At 63.1% G+C, this 21,410-nt stretch overlaps 1 protein-coding gene across 2 annotated transcripts in view; it reads left to right on the plus strand.

Moving 5' to 3' along the window:
* Window positions 1-21,410, plus strand: part of RASGRF1 (Ras protein specific guanine nucleotide releasing factor 1) — a 90,546-nt gene that overhangs the window by 60,875 nt on the left and 8,261 nt on the right. For both annotated transcript variants that reach the window (XM_039216902.1, XM_039216904.1), the window contains 11 exons: window positions 3,475-3,723; window positions 4,193-4,566; window positions 6,531-6,656; window positions 7,985-8,155; window positions 8,632-8,738; window positions 8,989-9,101; window positions 10,912-10,972; window positions 13,424-13,527; window positions 14,809-14,893; window positions 16,999-17,196; window positions 20,481-20,560. In XM_039216902.1, coding sequence (XP_039072833.1) covers window positions 3,475-3,723; window positions 4,193-4,566; window positions 6,531-6,656; window positions 7,985-8,155; window positions 8,632-8,738; window positions 8,989-9,101; window positions 10,912-10,972; window positions 13,424-13,527; window positions 14,809-14,893; window positions 16,999-17,196; window positions 20,481-20,560 — 1,668 coding nt within the window. The remainder of the gene's footprint in view (window positions 1-3,474; window positions 3,724-4,192; window positions 4,567-6,530; window positions 6,657-7,984; window positions 8,156-8,631; window positions 8,739-8,988; window positions 9,102-10,911; window positions 10,973-13,423; window positions 13,528-14,808; window positions 14,894-16,998; window positions 17,197-20,480; window positions 20,561-21,410) is intronic.

A 21,410-nucleotide genomic window follows, 5' to 3' on the forward strand; every position in this document is an offset into this window, starting at 1 on the left:
CCCACCCAGGATGGGGGGAGGACTGGAGGCTCACCAAGAGTGTGGGACGCAAGGTCGGGACGTGCTCACGCTGGGAGGGGCTGAGACCCCTTCTCACACGGGCAGGTGTCTGGCACACGGCCCGGGAGGGAATCATCAGAGTTGGTGGGTCTGTACTGCGCTCGCCCATTTTACAGATGGGGCGCTGAAGTCCAGGTGGCCAAGGACCTGTAACCAGCAGCGATGGCCAGATTTGGAGGAGGAGAGGGAGGGGAGGTGGTTTCTAGCCTTCTCTACCCATTCAGAGCCCCCGTTAGGGGCCAGGCCTGCACGGGACACGCCGGGGCGCGTGAGGTGTTGGCCGCCACGTGGGTCCCCAGCCCCAGGCGGAGCCCTCCCCCTGCAGACACGGTTTCCAGCGCGTTGTCTTTTCTCTCGTTCTTGTGCGTCCGCATCTTCCCTCCTTCTGAGCCGGGCCCCTCTCTGTCCGCTCCGTGTGCCTGACACGTGGTCTGGCCCGGGAGAGACCCTCGGGCTTGATCCACACGGCCCTCAGCTGATCTTGGGGGGGCGGGGGGTTCTGTGCTTTCCTTGGACTCAGCAGTTTTCTCTCTGGGCTTCCAGGAAATCTTTCCCATCTCAGATTATTATGCATTTTCCTGAATCATGGCGGGGAACCCCAACCCGAGGCTTTCTAAAGCGTCTGTGTCTCGCAGCAGTTTCCTTGTAGGGCCCCCTTCGTGCGTCTTCCGGAAGGCCTCCAAACCGCACCGCCCTTCCAGGCTCTGTGGGTTTCCCATGTTTTCTTGCCCTGAGAAGCAATCCCCACCAATAAACGTGGTTTGCTTATCCATGAAAGTTTCCAGCCCCAGGGGGGTGTCTGAAGAAGGCCCTTAAAGGGCTGTGTCTGTGCCCCCGACAGAGGGTCCCCAGGAGTGCCCGTGACTTCCACAGGGACACTCGATTACTCCCGAGTGAGCCGAGCACCACACACCACCCTGGGCCCATGGGGCATGGTCTTCATTAAACATTCGCAAAAGCGTTGTGATGTGGGTCTTGATATTTCCATTTTACAGATGAGGAAACTGAGGCCTGGAGACCAAGTACCTGGTCTGATGCCACACAGGAAACAGGGGTGACAGGTGTCATTTGATTCCAAGCCTCCTGTCCTTCCCTGTTGTGTGACGAGTTCTGGCCACGACAGCCTTTATGAACTGGGTTCATATTTTGTTAGATTTCTTTTCCCAAAAGTTCATTTTGATGAGGTTTCCAGGTTATCCTTTTGGTACTGCCGTGTGTGTGTGTGTGTGTGTGTGTGTGTGCGCGCGCGTGCTCATCTGTGTATTCCTCTGATCACATCCCACCAGAACACGGGCGATTAAGACCTGCTGCCTGCATGTAGCAGCAGCCAGACCAAATTCGCCGGCGGCGCGCAGGCACGTAGGGCCAGCAAGGCACACGGAAGGAAACAAGGAGGCCTGGCGGGCAATGCACTTGCCGCGTCCCTGCCGGAGCAAGCGCTGCGCCTGATCCTGGGCTTCCCGCGGCCACGACAGAAAAGAAAGTGTGATTGCAGGGCCTCTCGGGGTCCGGAAGTGGAGACCACTGCTGCGCCCGATGGAAGCGCGCTGCAGGAGCGGGAGAGCAGCCTCCTGTGGCTTCGGCACGCAAGGGTGCTGCTGGCCCCCGCTGCCCTGGGAGAGGCCCTGACCTCAAGTCCCCGCTGCCCCAGGAGAGGCCCTGACCTCAAGTCCCCAGAACCCCAGGAGAAGACCTGACCTCAGGCCCCCGCGGCCCGGTTGGCTGCATCTGACACCCGTCCACACCTGCCTGAGAGGACTAAGCTGCGCTGCCATCAGGTCCAACGTGGAAGGTCCTGGAAGGAGAGACGGTTGCTCCAGCTCAGATCCCCTGCCCAGCAGAAGTCACTTCTCCGGGGGCGCAGGCCTCCGGGAGGTCTGGTCCAGGACACCTGCCCAACCGCAGGGTCTTACTGTTAGGGAACTCCCTGAAGTGCACCCATCGCTGCTGCCTGGACGCTGACCCTACTCTGTTCACAGGGGATCAGGGAGGGCGCCACCTGCTCTGAGAGGCAGAGCTGCTAAGAAGCCCCCTCCTGCCCCCACCCCACCCCACCCCGGCTGGGCTGGGGGTCAGGGGTCTTCCTCAGTGGAGGGGGGAGCGTGGCCGAGCCTGCTCGGGGGAGAGATCACTGGTGAGAAAAGGAGCAGGATTTCCAGACAGAAAAACCAGACTCTTGGGGTGTAACTTAGCTGTTGGTTACGTGTGCCAACTCCGCTCAGGGGGGCTGGACTCCTCGTCTGGCCCTCAATGTTGATCTGTGAGCTCCTGTTCTGGAAGGATGTATCTGTGAAGATCTCCTAGAGCCTGGTGGAGAGGTGGGAGAGGTGCAGGCTGTGACTGTGCGGTCCCCACAGCGGTGGCACATGTCTGTTCCAAAGCCCCTGTGAGAGCGCACAGTGGGTTCGCGGGTGCGCTGAGCTCCCCCTCCCTCCCTCAGAGCCTGGGTTACAATGGGGAACTTGCAGCAGGTAGGTTTTTCGAGGCCACCTTCCAGGGCCTCCGCCTTTGCGGGGGTCTCGCTCCGGCTCCCTTCCCTGCAGAAACCCAACACGCTGGGTGCCCATGAGCAGCCGATGCTCTGAAGGCACATGAAGTACCAGCTGGTTTCCAGATCTCGCTCCGTGTTTGCGCCCAGGCAGTTCCCCTTCTAGCTGTTTTGACCTCGCTCGGTTTTTACTGAGCTATAATTCACGTAACATACAACCAGCATTTCTGGTGCGCAGTTAGGGGGTTTAGTGCGTCCACTATGTTATGCAAGCATCGGCCCCTCCCAGTTGCAGAATGCTTCTGTCACCACCCCCCCCACCCCGCAGAAAGCCCCGAGCGTGTTAGGGGCCGACTCCAGTCCCCGCCGCCCCCACCCCTGGCGGCCAGCAGCCTGCGCTCTGTGTCTGTGGACATGGACGTTATGCACACTTCCCATAAAACGAAGCCCTGCAATACTCGGACTTTGTTCCCGGATTCACGCCCTCGGCCTGTCCATACCACGCCACGCGGGCGCACCTGTCAGGACGCAGCTCCTTGTCGCAGCCAAGCGGCGCTCCGTGTGGACAGGCTCCACGGGGTCACCCCATCACCGGCTGGCGGGCTCCGTGTTGTCTCCCCTTTGGGGCCATGAGAGTATCGGAGCCGCGAACGCTGGCGGGCAGGTTTCTGTGCGAACAGACTTCCCTTTATCGTGTGAACTCAGAGGGAGTCTTATGCTGTCAGGCATGTGGGACGCTGTCTGGAGGAAGTGGCACCTGGCTCAGGGCCGCCCTCCGCACAGGGGGCCCACGGTCCTTCAGCGCTCCATCTGTTGGTCTGTTCGTCCTTAGCTGTTGTGCATCGGGGAGGCGGTGGCAGGCGGGGAGGCAGCCTGGGTTCTCCTGAGCTCAGACCCGTCTCCCCCTGGCCCTGCCTCACCCGCAGGTCGGACGCCTCCCTGTACTGTGACGACGTGGACATCCGCTTCAGCAAAACCATGAACTCCTGCAAAGTGCTGCAGGTCCGCTACGCCAGCGTGGGCCGGCTGCTGGAGAGGCTGACGGACCTGCGCTTCCTCAGCATCGACTTCCTCAACACCTTCCTGCACTCCTACCGCGTCTTCACCACCGCGGTCGTGGTCCTGGACAAGCTCGTCACCATCTACAGGAAGCCCATCAGCGCCATCCCCGCCAGGTGCACCCCACCCCCGCGACGGGCCGGGGAGGGAGGCCGAGCGTGGCGTCAGGGGACAGTGGAGGTGACCTGTCAGGGGACGTGGGGCATCTCCAGGGGCCCGGGGGACTGAGGGCCGCCCAGATATCTCTCCCCAACCCTGGGGGCTGACCGCCCCCCAGCTGTCTCCCCCCGCCCTGGAGAGACTCTGGGGCACGCATTGCTCTCTGCTCCCTGCACCTCTGTACAGCTGTCAGGGCTGTACCACTGACTCATGGTCCCTGAGATGACCATGCTGTCCCCTGCCCGGTCATGTCTATCTGTCCCTCCCTTCTTCTCCCTTGAAGCCATGACGTCCCAGGTGCGTCCCGCCACTACAGCCCATCGCAGGCAGTTTGAGGTGCCAGGCCCCGGAGACCGGGAGACCCCCGGCCCGGGAAGACACTGGGCCCACGCTGACTGTCTGCCCCCCCCCACCCCACCTGCCCAGGTCGCTGGAGCTCTTGTTTGCCAGCGGCCAGAACAGCAAGCTTCTGTACGGTGACCCCCCCAAGTCCCCACGCGCCACACGCAAGTTCTCCTCGCCGCCGCCCCTGTCCATCGCCAAGACGTCATCACCTGGCCGCCGGCGGAAGCTGTCCTTGAACATCCCCATCATCACGGGCGGCAAGGCCCTGGACCTGGCCGCCCTCAGCTGCAACTCCAACGGCTACAGCAGCCTGTACTCGGCCGTGTCACCCCTCGGCAAGGCCGCACTGGACACCAGCAAGCTCTATGTGTCCGGCAGCTTTGCCAACAAGATTCCGGACGAGGGCGACATGGCCGCTGAGAAGCCCGAAGAGCCCTCGGCTCTCAGCAAGCAGAGTGAGCGGGCTCCCTAGGTGGGAGGGGCGGGGGTCCCGGCCAGATGGCAGCAGCGGGCAGTCCGGACAGGAGGAAGCCAGCAGAGAGGCAGGCAGAGACCCCCCGGGCGGGGCTTCATCCTGCATCCGTCTGTCTGCAGGTGGGTCCTGGACCCCAGACCCCCGTCAGGGCCCAGAAAGGAAGAGGTCCCCAGACCCGGCTCCCACGCCTTGGGGTCCTCAGTGCCATTGAGGAACAGAACCCCACGTGGAGATGTGGGCTCCTGACGTGTTGTGCTGGAGGGTATTCGAGGGGCTCAGGGAGTGGGCTGGGGACGTCATCGGGAGTCCGCAAAGGCTTCTAGAAGGTCTATGACATTAACTTTCACCAGGAGGAAGGGGACACAGGCTGGGCAAAGAGGGTGCCGCAGACAAGACTGAGCAAGGAAAAGCATGTGTTTAGGAACAACCTGAGCTCAGCACTGGGGCACTGGGTGTGGGGGCAGCGTGGAGACCTGGGGCACAGCCTGGGAGCCCCTCTCCGAGCCCTCCAGCAATTCTGGACGGCATCCATTTGGATGGCTGGTCTGGCGCAGCTCGGTGCACCCAGTGCTGTCTCAGTTAGCACATGTGTGTATGTGTGCACGCGCATGTGTGCATGCTACACACGCCCGGGCTGGTTGAAACCCCAGGCCCTAGGGAAGGGGCCTTTGAGAAAGACTTTGAGGATGGTCCGGATTCCTCTTCTGTGTGTCCAGAAGTGGGGAGTTGGGGAGCGGCCTGGCAGGGGGAGGCAGGGAGTAGCCCTGGCAGGGGGGAGTTGGGGAGCGGCCTGGCAGGGGGCAGGCAGGGAGCAGCTGGGGAGGGAAGTTCCCAGGAGGCTCTGTCATCAAGTGACACTCACAGTGACACATAGAGTAAATGGCTGGCGTGGGCACCCCGAGGTCTGTAACCAAGGGAACACCCACCAGAGAGCCCAGACACCATCCTGTGGGGGCGGAGGACGGGGTGCCCATCTGACATCCACCTGCAGTGGATCTAGGCCTGTCACATTCGGAGATTTCACGTAAAACAGTCCTGGGAGGTGATCTCATACTGGATTTCTTGACCTGTGACTGAGAGGCCCAGGACCTAATTGTGTGCCAAAGTGTGTGTGTGTGTGTGTGTGTGTGGTGTGTGTGGTGTGTATATGTAGTGTGTGATCTGTATATGTGGTATGTGTGTGTATGTATCTGTGTGTGTCTTTGTGTGTGTGTAGTGTGTGTGTATATGGTATGTGTGGTGTGTGTGTCTGTGTGGTGTGTGTGTCTGTGTGTGTGTGGTGTGTGAGGACACTCCCAGGCGCAGGCCTGCATCTGTCTGGTTCGGGAGGAAGGCTTCCTGTCATGTCGCCCATTGAGTGGTTGGGAGACTGAGAGCCCGACTTTTGATACATTTCCTCACTTTTCCCCAGTGTGTAAACCGCGAGTCTCCCGGGGTCGGGACGCTAACTTAGCACCGAATCAGGACACTCTTGACAGTGACCAGAGGCGTGGGGCAGACGGTCTCCCCAAGGAAGATGCCTGTCACGCACACGGGCATGCTCACACACATGCATGCGCCCGTGCTCACATGCACTCACGCACATGCACGCGCCCGTGCTCCCATGCACTCGCACACATGCACTCGCACGTGCTCCCATGCACTCGCACACATGCAGGTGTGCACACACAAAGCTGAGGACGTGGCACCCCACTACTCAGTGTGGTCTGTGATCAGCCACAGGGCACCCATGGGCCCCCATTGGCGGTGTGACCCCCCCGCCGACCTCCGGGTCAGCACCTGCACCCTCACGAGGTCCCCCGGGGGTGGGGGCGGGGGGGGGCCTGGCTGGTTCGAGAAGCCTGCAGAGAAGGCCACGTCAGAGCCCCACGGCTCCGCTGCGGTAACGTGGAGGCCTGAATTTGACGGAGGCCTCGGAGAAACGTGGCCTCGCCCCCTCAGCAGGCTCAGAAGTGTCCGTGAGGGAAGAGTCGGACAACGACGAGGAGCAGAGTGAGGACGGGGACACGGAGGCGTCGCCGACCAGATCCCCGACGACGCCGAAGTCGGTCAAAAGCAAAAATCCCTCAGGTGCAGTGAGCGTTGCGGAGTCCCGGACGCTTCCCCGGGGACGAGGGGCCCAGGCTGGGAGGGGAGGGCAGGTCACGCTGGGCACAGTGGGCGGGCGGCCTCCCACTAGACTCATGACCCGAGTGCCCGCCCCCGCGTCCCCGCCCCCGGGGCCCCTGCAGGGCGGGGACACAGGCTCTCCTCCCCCTCAGCACGGCCACCCCGACATGGGCCGGAGGGCGGGCAGGAGGGCCGGCACCAGGCGCCTTCACGGAGGCCCCGGGTTCCGGCGTTTGCCAAGCCACGTGCGCCCTGTCACGGCCGGGCAGCCTTGTGCCCCGAGCTCGTTCCCAGCTACCAGACGAGGGAGCAGGGTCCCGGCGGGTGAGGCCGCCCCACCTGAGCCTCAGACTCACGACCTCGAGGGTCTCGGGTCCCCACGAGGCACTGCCCACGTGGCGGCTCCCGGACACGCGAGGTGGGGGCGGGGGAGGGGCAGGAGCCCGCCTGCAGCCCGCCTCCGAGGTGAGCCTGAGCCCCGAGCAGCAGGCCTCTCGTGAGTCTGGGAGCCGCCCGGGTGTGGACACCGCGGCCCCAGCACATTCGCCAGAGCGCCAGTTTCAGAAATAAGCTCTGAGGTTTCAGAACAAAGCACCTGCTCCTTAGGGCCGAGCCCTGTGCTCTGTCCCGAGGGTCGGAGTGCCGGCCCGAGCCGTGGGGAGGAACCCAGAGGCCCCGGAGTCCGCCTCTGCCGCTGTTACGATGAGAGCTTGAGCGCGGAGTTTCGCGGACACACGTAGCGTCTTGCCCAGCGCCACGTACCTGCGCGTGTTGTCTCCTCCACCCTTGACGTCTGCTGTTTGAAGTGGGGGTTCGTGTCCTTATTGTCCGGAGTCGACTGAGAGAGAGTCAGAGAGGTTAGGCAGTTCACCCGAGGCCACACAGCAGCAGGCCAGGGAGGACTTGGAGCACGGGGCTCGCTCCACCCGACCAGTGAGCCCCTCAGTGTGACTTACCGATGTCAGACTTTGGACGGGCGATGTGTTCATCCCTAAAAGCCCGAGACGGTGAGAACGCTCACGACAAGCAGCCTGGGCCCCGCTGAGCCTGAGGTGACGGAGCAGCAGAGAGGGGGCCAGGCAGCTGGCAGGGCCTTCCTGCCCCGAGCCCGCCCTGGGGGTGGCCTGCCCCTCCTCTGGGGACACCAGCGGCCGGCCCCCCACAGCCCCTGCTCCGGGGCCGTGAAGACAGCCCGCCCATCCCGTCGCTGCTCCGGTTGGGGCCCTGGTTTCCTCAGAGCCGCAGGCTGGCCGGGCGAAGGCTGAGGACCGGCCTCCTTCCCTCCGCAGAGTTCCCCCTCTTCTCCTACAACAACGGGGTCGTCATGCCCTCGTGTCGGGAACTGGACAGCAGCCGCAGTGCCCTGTCGGCGGCCTCGGCCTTTGCCATAGCCACGGCGGGAGCCAATGAGGGTGCCCCAAGCAAGGACAAGTACCGCAGGATGTCCCTGGCCAGCACAGGTGCGCGGGAGCCGCTCGGGGGGCGCCCCCAGCCCGGAACCAGCCCCCTTTGCATGTGCGCGGCTCACCGCCCCCGGGCCTTGGCCCGTGCCGACCGTCCGGCCTGGAGGGCCCTGGCTCTGCTCCTCCGCCCCTGCCACACTTGGAGCCAGTAAACCCACTACTCGTGGGAACCCACCCCCCACCCGCACGGCACTGGTCCTGCGGCAGAGATGGAGCGCAGCCCGGAGATCAGAGATCCCGGCAGCCCGGGCAGAGGTGGGTGCGTGCCCTGTGTCCACTGAGACTCAGCCTCGCTGGCCACAAACCCCACCGGGTTGTTCGGTAGTATCTTCCTGCCCCCCCCCCCACGCTGTGCACCCACCAGCCACGGGAGCAGCCCTGCTTACCCACACGTGGCACCTGAACCCCGACGACGGCCGAGCTGGGGTCTCGTCCTCCCGGCCCCTCTGACCCTCCACCACGCCCGCCACCAGGGTTTCCCCCTGACCAGCGGAACGGAGACAAGGAGTTTGTGATCCGCAGAGCGGCCACCAACCGTGTCCTGAACGTGCTCCGTCACTGGGTCTCCAAACACTCTCAGGTGGGGGGGGCCGACACGGCCCCCAGGAGCCAGCCGGCCGTGAAGCAGGGGAGGGCCGCAAGGACACCAGGGGATAGGGGCCTGGGTCTCCCCGCCTCCGTCCGCAGCAGGGCTCCCAGGTGGGTCCTGGCCCCGGGGTGCAGCCACCGGGGAAAAGGAAGACGAGGCAGAAACCGCTCGGGCTGGTCAGGGGCCACTGCAGGCAGCCCGGGCGCTGTGGCCAGCGCCGTGGCCGCGTCTCCCCCCGCAGGACTTTGAGACCAACGAGGAGCTCAGATGCAGGGTGATCAGCTTCCTGGAGGAGGTCATGCATGACCCCGAGCTGCTGACTCAGGAGAGGAAGGCTGCAGCCAACATCATCAGGTAGGGCAGCGGCGGCTCCGGCTGAGCACGGCCTGCACGCGGCTGGCCAGGAGTGGGGGGCCGGGGGACCTCCCCAGGTGCGATGACCTCAGGTGGGTATGTGCGGGAGGCACCCCGCTGCCAGAAGGCCTTGCACCCCGCTTCTGCACTCAGGCCCCGGGGGGGGGGGTCTGTGTGTCCTTGCCCCCCCCTCTCGCCAGACCCTGATCCCCCTGGGGCAGGAGCCAGGCCCGCTCTGCATCCACACCTGCGAGGCCCCGTCTGCTCCAAGCTCCCTTTTGCGGCAGCCCCTGGCGGCACGGGGTGGTTAAGTCTTAGTCAAGGTCAAACAGAATTTTGCCCCCAGCCTCTTCTGGTGGAGTCAGGGGTCAGGCAGGCCCTGTCTGAGCTGGCTCAGCCAGTGAATCACCGTGTGGCCTTGGGCGGGCCCCCTCCCTCGGCCTCTTTTCCTTCCCCTGTAAAATGGGTGAGCAACACCCATTCCAAGCGCTGCGGCAAGGCAGGGATGAGGTCACGCTGTCACTCCTGCAGGTCATCAGTGGGTGTCCTGCCGCTGTCATCTGGCTGACCCGGTCCGCCTCCGGCCCTGTCCGGGTGCCAGGGCTCAGGGCTCAGGGTCAGGCTCTTCCTTCCCACTTCTTGCCCTCTCTGCCCGAGGTCACTGTCTGTGACTCAGACTTTCAGCCACTTCCTGCCTGAGGCCAGAGTCTCCAGCCGTCCTCCTGGCACACCATCCGCTCTGTTTGCCCAGGGCCTTGCGATTGTGCCCTGGGCTTCAGAGTCCCACGGTTCCTCACCCTCAGCACCCCCTGCACGCACACCACCTGCACTCGAACCCCCTGCGCCCGCACCCACATCTGCACCCACATCTGCACCACCTGCACCCACACCCGTACCACTCACACCTGCACAGTCGACCCCCAGGCTCCTGGTCTCTCCCGTGTGGGAGTGCGCTGGACCCCCGCACCCCCTGACTGGAGCCCCCTCAGCTGGGGAGCTTGCCCGGACGCCGCCTCGGGCGCAGCGAGAAGAGCAGGCTGGCGTTGGGCGGCTTGCTGGGAATGGCACGCGCACCGTGCCCGGCTGGGGCCCTTCAGGCCACGTGTTCTCTGTGCCATGGTCTCCTGCGCCATAAGGTTACATAAGATGCCTTCTGCGGGGGAGTTGGGGGGGGGGGGGCGCGTCCTGTTGGTCGGAGTCTGTCTGCCCACAGCCCACAGGTCCCGGGCATCTTCCTCCCCCCCAGCGGTCACAGTGCTGTCACGGCGGGAACAAAGCACTTTGGCCCGACTCGGCCACCCTGGCTCCCCACCATGGCCCCACGCCCACTCCACACGCTCTGGCCGCCTCTGCGCCCCCCTCCGCTGTCCCTCTGTCTGGAGGGCTCCTGCCTGCTCTGTCCTCGGGGCCTGGAGCTCCTTCCCCGAGTCCATCCTGCCATTCTCATCCCTCGTGCCCGTGAGAGCCGTGGCTGCAGCCCTGCCCTGTGCCAGGGCCAGAGCTGCGGGGCGGACACACCAGACACCAGCCTGCCCTCGGGCTCCTGGCCGGGGCAGCCCACAGACTTCCGAACGCCAGGACACCGGGGCTGAGAGCTCAGGGGCCTGGGGCTGACGGAGCCCCGGGGGGGGGCAGGGAACGGAGCCCTGGAGGACAGGAAACGGGCAGTGGGCTCGCGGCACAGGATGGTGCAGAGCAGAGGCAGAGGTGGGGTGGTGGGGGACCTGGCGGTGCTCACCCGTGGGGATGGGGCGGGGCACCCCGGAGGTGAGGGGGATGAGGTGGCTCACCGTGCCGTCTCGCCCCCTAGGACTCTGACCCAGGAGGACCCCGGTGACAACCAGGTCACACTGGAGGAGATCATGCAGATGGTGAGTCGGTCCCCCACACGGTGCTCGGTCCCATGCTGTGTGGACCCCCAGGGCAGAGGTCACAGAGCACGCGGACAGACGGCTCAGGCAGCAGAACCGCAAGGTGCTCTTACCAACGGCAGCGAGTTCACATCCTCACCGCGTTCACGATGAGGCCTCTGAGGGTGTGGGGAGGTGACAGGCCCCACCCACGGTCATGGTATCGGCTCCGTGGGGACTCCCACGAGGGAGCTGGTTCACACCCCTCACCGGCTCCTCCTGAGGGGTCAGGTGGGGCTCGGCCTGCCTGGGGGAGCTCAGGACTTCGCACGAGGAACAGGGCTGACCGTGGCCTGCTGCGCGGCGGACGGGGATGATGGTCTCATGCGCTCCCAGGGTCTGGCCAGACCCACTGCCTTCTCCAGGCCAGGGAGGCGCCCCACGTGCCCCCCAGCGTGCCCCCGTGAGCCACCCCAGAGCCCCGGGCCACAGCCAGCACGGTGGCCGAGGAAGCTCAGGGCAGACTGGTTTCGAACCCCCTGCAGGTAGAGGCGGCGGTGATCCCCCAGCCCGTGCAGCCTCACCTCCCAAGCCGGCTGCCTGGCCCCCCGTGCTTCCCGTCCTCAGTGTGAGGACCTAGGACTCGGGGCTCTGGGCCCGCTGCTCCCCTCCCTCCCTCCTGACTGTGGCCCCAGGCACTGGTGAGGCACCCAAGAGGGAGCACAGGCCTCCAGGGGGCCCACATCCTGCCCACTGAGTGCTCCAGCTGGTGCCCCGGGTGGGGGAGTTGTTCATACACAGTCACCAGACTGACCCTGGGGGCCCGGATGCTGGAGGAACCCGGGAGACTCCTCCCTGGCGCCTCGCAGCAGGGGGCAAGCTGCACTGTTTGCCCTCGGGAGCAGGAGAGCCCTTGTCCCCTGGCCAGCAGCCCCCCCCCCGCCCCTACCCCTCCCTGACTGGACCGGTGCCCACGGAGCCTGTGGGGCCACAGCCTGTTTGGCCCAGGCCCCCATGGCCCCTGTGGCCTCACCAGAGAGCCCAAGGACTTCTGCAGTGAGACTTTGGGGGTCTGAGCTCTGGTTCAGGGTCCCCTTGTTTCCTAGGTGACTAAGAAGGAGCAGGGTCCCCATGCTGAGCAAACCTCTGGCCGAGTCTCTCTGCCCCTGGGCGACCCCGCACGCCCCTCCCCAGATGAGGCCCCCCATGCGCCCTCAGCACCGCCGGGTCTGCCATCCTGGGCCCTCGGCAGTGGGCTGCACTGCCCACCCTCCCCCTGAGGGCCCTAACCCCAAACCACAGCGTCCTGGGTGCCACCTGCGACTGCCCTCCCCACTGTGTCCCCACAGTGTCCCCACTGCCTTCCTGAGAACTTGTCTTCCCTGCTGGCTTCACATCCCCACACTCCTGCACCCAGGCTTCTGGCCCGTGGTGACTGTGCCGGGGGCCACACACACGTACATGCGCGCGTGCGCACACACACGCAAGCTGGAGGGGGAACTCCTTTCTCTGCTTCCCTGCGTCCTGTCCCTGCCTGGTCTTGTGTCTCTGGTCCTTCTGTCCCAGTGTCTGGCAAGGACCTGGCAGTGTGACCCTCAGTGACTGCTCAGGGAGTGGGAAGGAGGGAGGGAGAAAGGGAGACCATCTAGCAGGGATGGTTTGCCCCCTTGATACGGGGCCGACCCCATGCCCTTGGGATGAGTGCAGCTCTGGGGGACTCAGCTCAGCCCCTGGGGCCTCGGGGAGGGTAGCAGGCCCCCGGGTCCCCTGTGGCCTAGTTGGAGGTCAGGGTGATCCTTGCTCCTGGCTCCTCCGTCAGCAGACACAGGCCCCTCCTGAGGCCAGCAGACTCCTCCCCCTCCCTTCCGCTGCCCCTCCCAGAGCCATGAGGCCTCCCCACGCCCACCTCTTACCAAATCCCTGCAGCGGGGACCTTGGGCCCCTGGCAGGCGTTTGCCGAGGATTTCCCCCTGGTCGGGGCCCAGGTGGTGGCGCCTATAAGGGTAGGGTCCACGGCAGCCCCCAGAAACATGGGAACCCCAAGATGAAGGCCACACAGCCATCCTCTGGGCACAGGACAGGAACACTGCCCCAGGAGGCAGTCACACGTGTGAGTCCACACCTGCTAGTAAGTTTTAAAAGGAAACGTTACAGAGGCACTTGTGGGTCCAGAGAGAGCCTGAAGGGGGGAACAGGTCGCTGGGAGTCCCAGCCGGTGACCCAGCTGTGATCCTCGGGAAGCGTCTGCTGTCTCATTCACGCACTGGGGTGAGGCGGCACCCCTGCTGGGGAATCAGTGACTCAGGAGTACAGGCCTGCACATGCTCGGGGCACCACGAGGCGCCGGCTCCCTCGGCCTCTCCCTCCTCTCCTTCCCTGCACATGCCAGCCACCCACTCACCAGAGTTGCGACCACAGCAAGGAATCAGCCAGAAAGCCGGGTGGGCCTGACTCAGGACTTGCTCCCCTCAGGCCGAAGGCGTGAAGGCAGAGCCCTTTGAAAACCACTCGGCCCTGGAGATCGCGGAGCAGCTGACCTTGCTGGACCACCTCGTCTTCAAGAAGATCCCTTACGAGTGAGTGGGTGTGAGCCCTCCCTCCTCCTCCCCAGGAGGCAGCTTCGGCTGCACCCAGGAACACGCACAGGAGGCTCCCAGAGCCACGTGAATTCCCCGCAGTTGAACAGAAATGCGTAAACGTGTGTGTCCATGGGCGCAAGGGAGGGCCCTCTTTCCCAGCCCAAGCTCCCCCCCCCCACTGTGAGCTGCACGTGCACACACACGCACGCGTGTTTTCCCAGAAGCATCTCCACTTGGCACTCCTACTGTGCAGGTCTAGAAAAGGAGTGTGTGTGTACGTACATGCGTGTGTGTGTGTGTGTGTGTGTGTGCACGTGCACCCCGGAGCAGAGCGTGGGGACAGCTCTGGATTTCAAAGCAGCCCCAGGGCGTGCTCGTTGTAACCACACCAGTTAAGTAAATGCAAGTCCCCCTTCCTACTGCTGGCCACACATGGCCAACGTGGCGCTAAGAGATGGGTGGCATTCCCCAGCGGCACGTGAAGCCGTGGCATCATTTTCGATTTTCACATCTGTGTTTGAAGCGGAAGCGAGCCTCCTTGTAACTCAGTTTCCTGTGAGTTGCTGACAAGTGCCCGAAAATAGCTTTCTGGGATTGGCCTGTCGGGTCTGAGGCTTCGGGTCCCTGCTTTCCAGAAGGGCGGCCCCCCTGAAGCTCCCGAAGGCCCTTGCTCATGGGCATGGAGGGTGGAAACCCGCCTCTTGCCCGGGATGCGAAGCAGGCGTCATTCCTGACCGGCTCCCTGTGGGAGGAGAAGCAGTTCTCAATCACAGCTCTCCTCCCCCCCCCCCCCCCCCAAACCCCACCCAGGTCCCTCACGGTCACTGCCACACCCACAGCTTCCCCTGGGAGGCTCCAGCCGTCTGTGGCTGGACCACGAGGTCGCCGTCACCAGAGCACACAGCCGGCTTGACGTGCCGGCCCCTGTGTCCTTCCGCTCGGCCCGTGCTGCACCCCTGAGCCTGTCCTGCCGACTTTCTGCCCAGGGACGCTGAGCTGCGAGTTCTCCTCCGTCATAAGCAGGGTCCCGTGCGAACTCTGCCGCGACAGCACACTTTCACACCGCCCCTTGTCTTGGCGTGCGGCAGCCTCGTGAGGAAAGTAGTCATTGCTCCCTTTTCACAGATGAGGGAACTGAGGCCGCGAGCCTGGGACCCTGTCCCCTCCGGGGCTCTGCAGAAAGTTACTCCCCGAGAAATCAGAGCCTCAAAAGGCAGAGAAAGCAACGCCGTCATCTGTGCAGACCTCATGCGCCCCGGGTGTCCTTACTTCCCACAGGGAGTTCTTCGGACAAGGCTGGATGAAGCTGGAGAAGAACGAGCGGACCCCTTATATCATGAAAACCACAAAGCATTTCAACGACGTGAGTACGGGGTGGCAGGGGAGGGGGCTTCCCCCCCGGGTTTTCTTTCCACAGCCCCTCAAGGAGCCGGGTGGGCACCGGACTGCCTGCACTTTGCATGTACTGTGACCTCACGAGCCTTAAAGGTGGGGCTGTTACCCCCACGTTGACACAGAAAACCTGGGCTCCGAGGGCACATGCCCTGGGAGCTCCTGACTCTTGTCTGCTGTGTGGCCCCCCCAACCCCCCAGCCACAGGGCCCGTCCACGCCCAGCCTCCTCAGCCCCCCAGCCACAGGGCCCGTCCACGCCCAGACCCCCAACCCCACCGACACAGGGCCTGTCCACACCCAGCGCCCCCCAGACCCGAGGGCACTAGCAATGCCATCTTGTCCCCCTGAGCTGAGTCAGCCCCATAAGAGAAGGCCCCAGGAGGACATGATTCCACTTGTCCTGACTGCCTGGCCAGGGCTCCTGGTCAACACCCCGCACCGGGGGGAGGGGTTCTCTGGGAGAGGGAGGAGAAGAGAGACGGCCACACTGCAGCTTGGGGTGGGGGCCCCCGTAGGGCATCCAGCAGACAGAACACAGGGCAGCACGTCCAACTGGAGACAGTGCGCAAAGCAGGTGGGCATGTCCTGGATCGCACAGCAGCCCTGGGCGGCCAAACCCAGGCCCTCCAACTCCCCCCACCCAGCCGTGTGCACCCAAGACCCGAGTAAGCCAAGGGCGGGGTGTGAGGCGAGTGTTTGCTGCCTGTGTGCCAAGTGCAGGCGCTGTGCTGAGGGCTTTGCAAGCATCGTCTCGTTGACCCGTTATTCTCACTTTGCGAATGGGGAAACTGAGGCCCAAGGGAGTTCGATTTCACACATCACACAGCAAGACAGCCTCCCTCGAGGGCCGCCCTCATCACCACCTGGCATCTAGCCGCCCCCCAGAAGCCGCCCCGTCCCTCAGACAGAATGTGCACCTCCCTGGTGGTGGCCGTCCCGGCCTGCAGCTGTTCTCTGTCTCTCCCTGGCTGTGTCTGGGGCTCCCCACGCCCTTTGCCTTGTTGAGTGGCACCGACCAGGCTCTCAGGCGCCCGGTCGAGGTGGGGGGTGGGCTCCCTGCTGCCTGCGGCCCCCCTGCGACAGAGTTGAGTACAAATGTTGATGGTGAATCTTGGTGCTGGTTCCAAAGAGAAAGCTCCTCATCTCTCCCCATTGGGGATAATGTTTGTTTCTTTATCAAGTTAAAGAAATTCTTTCCTCTTCCTTGTTTGCTGACGACATTTACCACAGCTCGGTACTGAATTTTATCAAAATTGATGTGCACATCTACTGAGAGGGTCACGGCTTAACCTCCTTTAAACTGTTGACGCGGTGAATGACGCTTACAGATTTTTCTCTGATGATCACCCTTCCTTGCGTACCAGGGACAGACAACCTGGTCATGGTCATGTGGTTTTCCCTTCTCGTATTCTCTGTATCTACTTTCCGTATCAAGATTATACTGGCTTCATAGAATATGTTGTTACATACCCTTTTTTTCTGTTTTCTGGAAGATTTCATGGAGATATTCCTTTTAAAAAATTAGTAAACTTGAGGCATCTCAGTCAGTTGAAGCCTCCGACTTCGGCTCAGGTCATGATCTCGCAGTCTGAGTTTGAGCCCCATGTTGGGCTCTGTGCTGACAGCTCAGACCCTGGAGCTGCTTCGGATTCTGTGTCTCCCTCTCTCTCTCTGCCCCTCCCCTGTTTTGCTCTGTCTCTCTCATAAATGAATAAATGTTTAAAAAGAAATTAAAAATAAATAAAAAGGGGTAAAAACTGTTCAAAAATAAAAAAAGTCATGTATTAGTTTCAAAAAATGGCATATTTACATTCCTGTTTGGGAATTGGATCTGGTTCTTCATAATCCAAACCTTTTATAACCTTTAGTAAGTTGTTTTCATGTAGCATCTTCCGAAATCCTCATCTATTTAAGTTTTTAGGTAATTGGCACATTCCCATTGGAATTTTGAGAATATTTTTCATGGCGTTTTCTAGTAGGTACTGGCAGTCATATCGTCTGCACGTAATGGTCTGATCATCTCTGCAATACTTACGCCTCTTCCTTTTTCTTGTCTTATTACACGGGCTTAAAGATCAGTAACTTGATTGCTTCAGAGATCATCCGCAATGAAGACATCAATGCGAGAGTGAGCGCCATCGAGAAGTGGGTGGCCGTGGCCGACATATGCCGCTGTCTGCACAACTATAACGCAGTCCTGGAGATCACCTCATCCATGAACCGCAGCGCAATATTCCGGCTAAAAAAGACGTGGCTCAAAGTCTCCAAGCAGGTGCGACCGGGAGCCGGCGCCGTTGCCTGCCTGGGGCCGGGCTGGGGCTGGGGCGCCAGGGTGCTCGCTCTGGACGTCCATAGATGGGCAGAGGACAGGGTGGGGGCCGACTCCCTGGGAAGCCCTCTTCCAGGAGAACCTCTTCTCCCGCATCACCTGGGAGCGGGTACCGGGCCCACGAATGTGGTCCTGGGACCCAGGAGACTTTACTTCCCACTTGAGTAATTAATACTCCAGAGCGGGAAGTATAAGAGCGATTCCTGTCCCCATACCCTTGTGCTCGAGCTGAGAGAGAAGGGTGGTGGCTCCCTGCAGATGCCAGTCCGCGTCTGCCGGCTGCGCGGACAGTGGCCGGGCGAGCTTGCAGCTTCCTTCCCAGGCCTCTAATTTCTCCAGCCCTCCTGACCTCCAGGGAGGCAGCCGGTCCCTGTTACCCATGGGGTAGTTGGTGGCCTTAGATGCAGGCTTGATCTTTATTCATTCAGAACATGATTCTCTCTGGGAATAAAGTTCCCTACGCTGCGGTCACGGGGAGGTCACTGAGGTCCTAAGAGCAGGGCTCAGTGGGGCACTCGGGCCACGTCCTTAGTGCATGTGGCAGACGCCCTGACCCCAACCTGCACATGGAGATGCCAGGGCTGGGCCAGGGCAGTAGGAGGGGCCAGCTTGTTAGCCGGCTCCTGGGAGGAACAGAGGCTGGACGCAGGGGGCTCAGGCAGAGGGCACATCTGGCCACATGTGGCACATGGTGCTGTGGATTCCTGAGCAGGCCACTGCAGACCCCCAAGTGGCCCAGGCCGATGTGGCCTGTCAGGGCTCAGAGGGGACGTGGGTGGGCCTGCCCTGGGGCCGTCAGAACAGGGCTGTCTTCTCCGGGGCCCCCACACTGGGGGCTCCCTGACTGTTGGCCTCGTTCTCCAGCATCACCCTTACTGTGGACTTGGGAGGGAACCACCGTGACTTCCCGAAGTCTTCCGTTCTCTCAGGCGGGTACAGAGGGAGGGCAGTTAGAGATGAAGACAAACGGCCAGGCCCACGCTCGGGGATGTCATTCAGGGCCCCGCCGGCTGCCCCCAGCCCTCCGCTGGCACATCTGCACGGCACCCGGCCTGCACCCGCCCCAGACGGGTCGCTGCCTCTCCCCCGGTATCCCGTGGATGCTTGTGACCCCCCTCCAGGCCCCCACAACGGCCCACATTTCTTAGAGGACGTGAGATGCAGCCCTGGCAGATAGTTTTTATCATTAGCTTGGATGTGCCCGAGGCAGAAAAGCACCATGTCCAGTCCAGGCCAGCCCCTGGGGGAAGCCAGGCAGCCAGGCTGTCGGGGACTTCTGGCTCCGTTTCCCTGTTCTCCCCTTTGCTCCCCTGTCCTCTCTGAAAGGGGGTCCCCCTCCAGGAGTGGACAGACCGGGCCCCTCCGCGGGCCGGTGCAGGTGACTAACAGATCTGTGTGTCTCCTCCCCGGAGGACGGATGAGGCTCAGTAGGGACAGAAGTTCTGCTGGGCAGAGTCCTCGGGGGCTCCTTCGGGAGCGAGCAGCCTTGGCCGCCGGGAAGTGTTCTGTTTGGCCAAGAGGAGATCGTGTGTCCCTCGGGAGGCTCTGTGATCACCTTTCTTCGCACGACAAGGCAGCCTCCGTGCTTGGCCTCTGGTTTCACTGACACGTTCCAAGGGCCCCCTGTTTCCGCCCTCCTGGGAGAGATGCCCGAAACCCCAGGGGCCCGTGTCCCATTGAGCACCGAGGGGCACAGGCTCCCGGCCCGGCTGCTCCAAGTTGGAACTCACATTTTAAGCAGCAGCGGGAAAATTCCGGGGACCTCCCAGGCTGCAAAGCTCCTTCCTGGACCGAAGGCCACCCTGGAGGAGCACAGGTGTGGAAGGAATCTAAGCGTGTCCATCTCAGAGCCACAGATCGGTCCCAAGTCTGTCCAAACTCCCGCACATCAGAACATCCCCTGCGCATCCTCAGGACCGCTAGCATGGTGGCCACTAAGTGGCCAGCGGGACCTCCCGATCTGGCTTCTGTGTGGCCCGCATCCTAGGATATCAGACCTGTTGTTGCCTTAGGGAACACCTGGGCCCACCCTCCCGTTTTCCAGATGTGAAAGCGGAGGCCAGCGATGGAGCAGGAGGGGGTGCGTGGAGGATGTGCAGGGCTGCGGGGACCCCGGTCCAGGACACTGGGCCCCCATGTGTGGCCTCAGGCCACTGCCCCACAGGCCAGTGGGGAGGCGGAGGGGCGGGCAGCAGCTCTGGAAAGAGAGGTCTAGAAAGTGCAGGAGGAAGCGGAGACCCCAGGTGGAGGCTGGCCTCGGCACCAGGCCGCAGGCCAGTACCTGAGGGGACTGCGTCGGGGCAGCCCGTGGCTGGGCGCCCTTCACCAGGTCCACATGCGTTTCTGCTTGGAACGGGGCCGGGCAGCCGCCCCTCAGCGGTCCCCTCGAGGACCACGCCCCGGTCTCTTCTCCCACCTGAATGGAGACCCAGTGTCGTTTTCTGCAGGCAGATTTCTGAGAAACATCTGGCCCGGAGCCTAGGGGTGTGCTTGGCCCGCGTGCCCACCATCCCCTCCAGGCCGCGCACCCACAGCCGGCCTCCAGCGCCGGCCCTGGGCCAGCCTGGATTTTGAGGATGAGAGCTGGAGGGGAGGGGTCGCCAGGCTGTGTCACTGTTGTGTGAGGGAGCCGGGGACCGCCAAGGCTGGGGTCCGCCGGCCCGCAGGGAAAGACCGCGAAGCCAAACCCCAGGCAGCCTCCGCATAGATAGACAGGACGCTTGGCTGGGGGCTCGCTCTGCCCCGTCCGGGCTTTTCTTTCCAGGCGATCAGCTCATCCACCACCTTTTTTCTTGATTCTTACATGAGCGCAGGGTCCTGAGATTCACAGGTGTGGTTCTGTGCCCCCACCCTTGGCCACATCCCTGGGGTCCAGGGTGCAGGAAGGGCCACGGAAGTGAAGCCATGGCCACGGCCGTGCTCGGCTCTGGAGGGGCCCCTTGCAGTTACCAGGTCCCACCCCCACCCCCGGTCCAGATCCGTGTTTCCAGGGGTGAATCCGGCACCCAGGTGCCCCACGGCCCACCCCTGTGCTGCTAAGTGTGCGAATGTCTCGCAGAGTCACAGAACAAGGGTCCGTGGCAGACTCCTCAGGAGGCGGGGGGCAGTCCCCGGAAAGGCCCTGCCCGCGCAGAGGCAGAGCGGGGGGCGCCGGAGCCCGTGAACCGTGGGCCGGTGCCTCGGGCCGTGTGAGCCGCGCGTTAGTAAATGCTTCTGATTCTTTCTAGACAAAAGCTTTGATTGACAAGCTCCAAAAGCTTGTGTCATCAGAGGGCAGATTTAAGAATCTCAGAGAAGCTCTGAAAAAGTAAGTGTGTGCCCTTTTGTCACCATTATTTTTCAAATCGTAGAACTGCATTGCGGAGGCCTCCACACGCCCCGTCTGGCCGGAGCAGGAGGTCTGTCTGTCTGTCCGTCCGTCCGTCTACCCACATGGCCCCCGGGCTCCCCAGACCTCTAGGGTGGGTCCGCTTTGTCCTCCACCGTCCGCTAAAGCCATCCCACAGTCTCGGCGGCAGCTCCCAGGAGGGTGCGGCACGCATGACAGCCGTGGCCCCAGCCGTGGCCGCAGACTCCTTGATGACGCGCACACGTCCCACGTTTCAGTATTTCTGACATCAGAGAAGGTGTGAGGTCAAGGTGTTTACTTAATGGGATGGCGTTTCCTGTTCTCGTCAACAACTGGTCAGCGGGCCGAGCGTGTGGCGCCCTGCTCTCAGGGACGGCACCCGACCGTGAGCAAGGCGGCAGGGCTGTCACCGGCGCAGGACCGGGCTGGGCCCAGGGCCTCTCGTGCCGTGTGCGCTTTCCGCAGCGTCCCCGCCTCGACCCTCGAGGTGCCCGTGCCCGTCCCCAAGCTGAGCTGTGACCACCAGAGACACTGCCAAACCCGCGGGGAGCCAGTCACCCCTCGGAGCACCGCCGGAAGGCAAATTCTCCCGTCCTGTTGCCCCAGACGAGGAAGCTGAGGCCTCGTGGCTGGTGACAGAGCCAGGCCCGGGCCCAGGTGGCCTGCGAGGCCGGTGCCGTGTGCTTCGCCTGAGGGTCCAGCCTCTCCCGGCGCTTCTGCCGCAGCCCCTTGGTGCCCACGGCGGCCACAGCTCACGTGGGGCGGCTCTGGTGTCGGGGCGCCCGCTGCACGGCCTCTGCCTCCCTGG

Source organism: Hyaena hyaena, unplaced genomic scaffold (genome assembly GCF_003009895.1).
Source record: "Hyaena hyaena isolate Hyena2069 unplaced genomic scaffold, ASM300989v1 scaffold_13, whole genome shotgun sequence".
Taxonomy (NCBI): domain Eukaryota; kingdom Metazoa; phylum Chordata; class Mammalia; order Carnivora; family Hyaenidae; genus Hyaena; species Hyaena hyaena.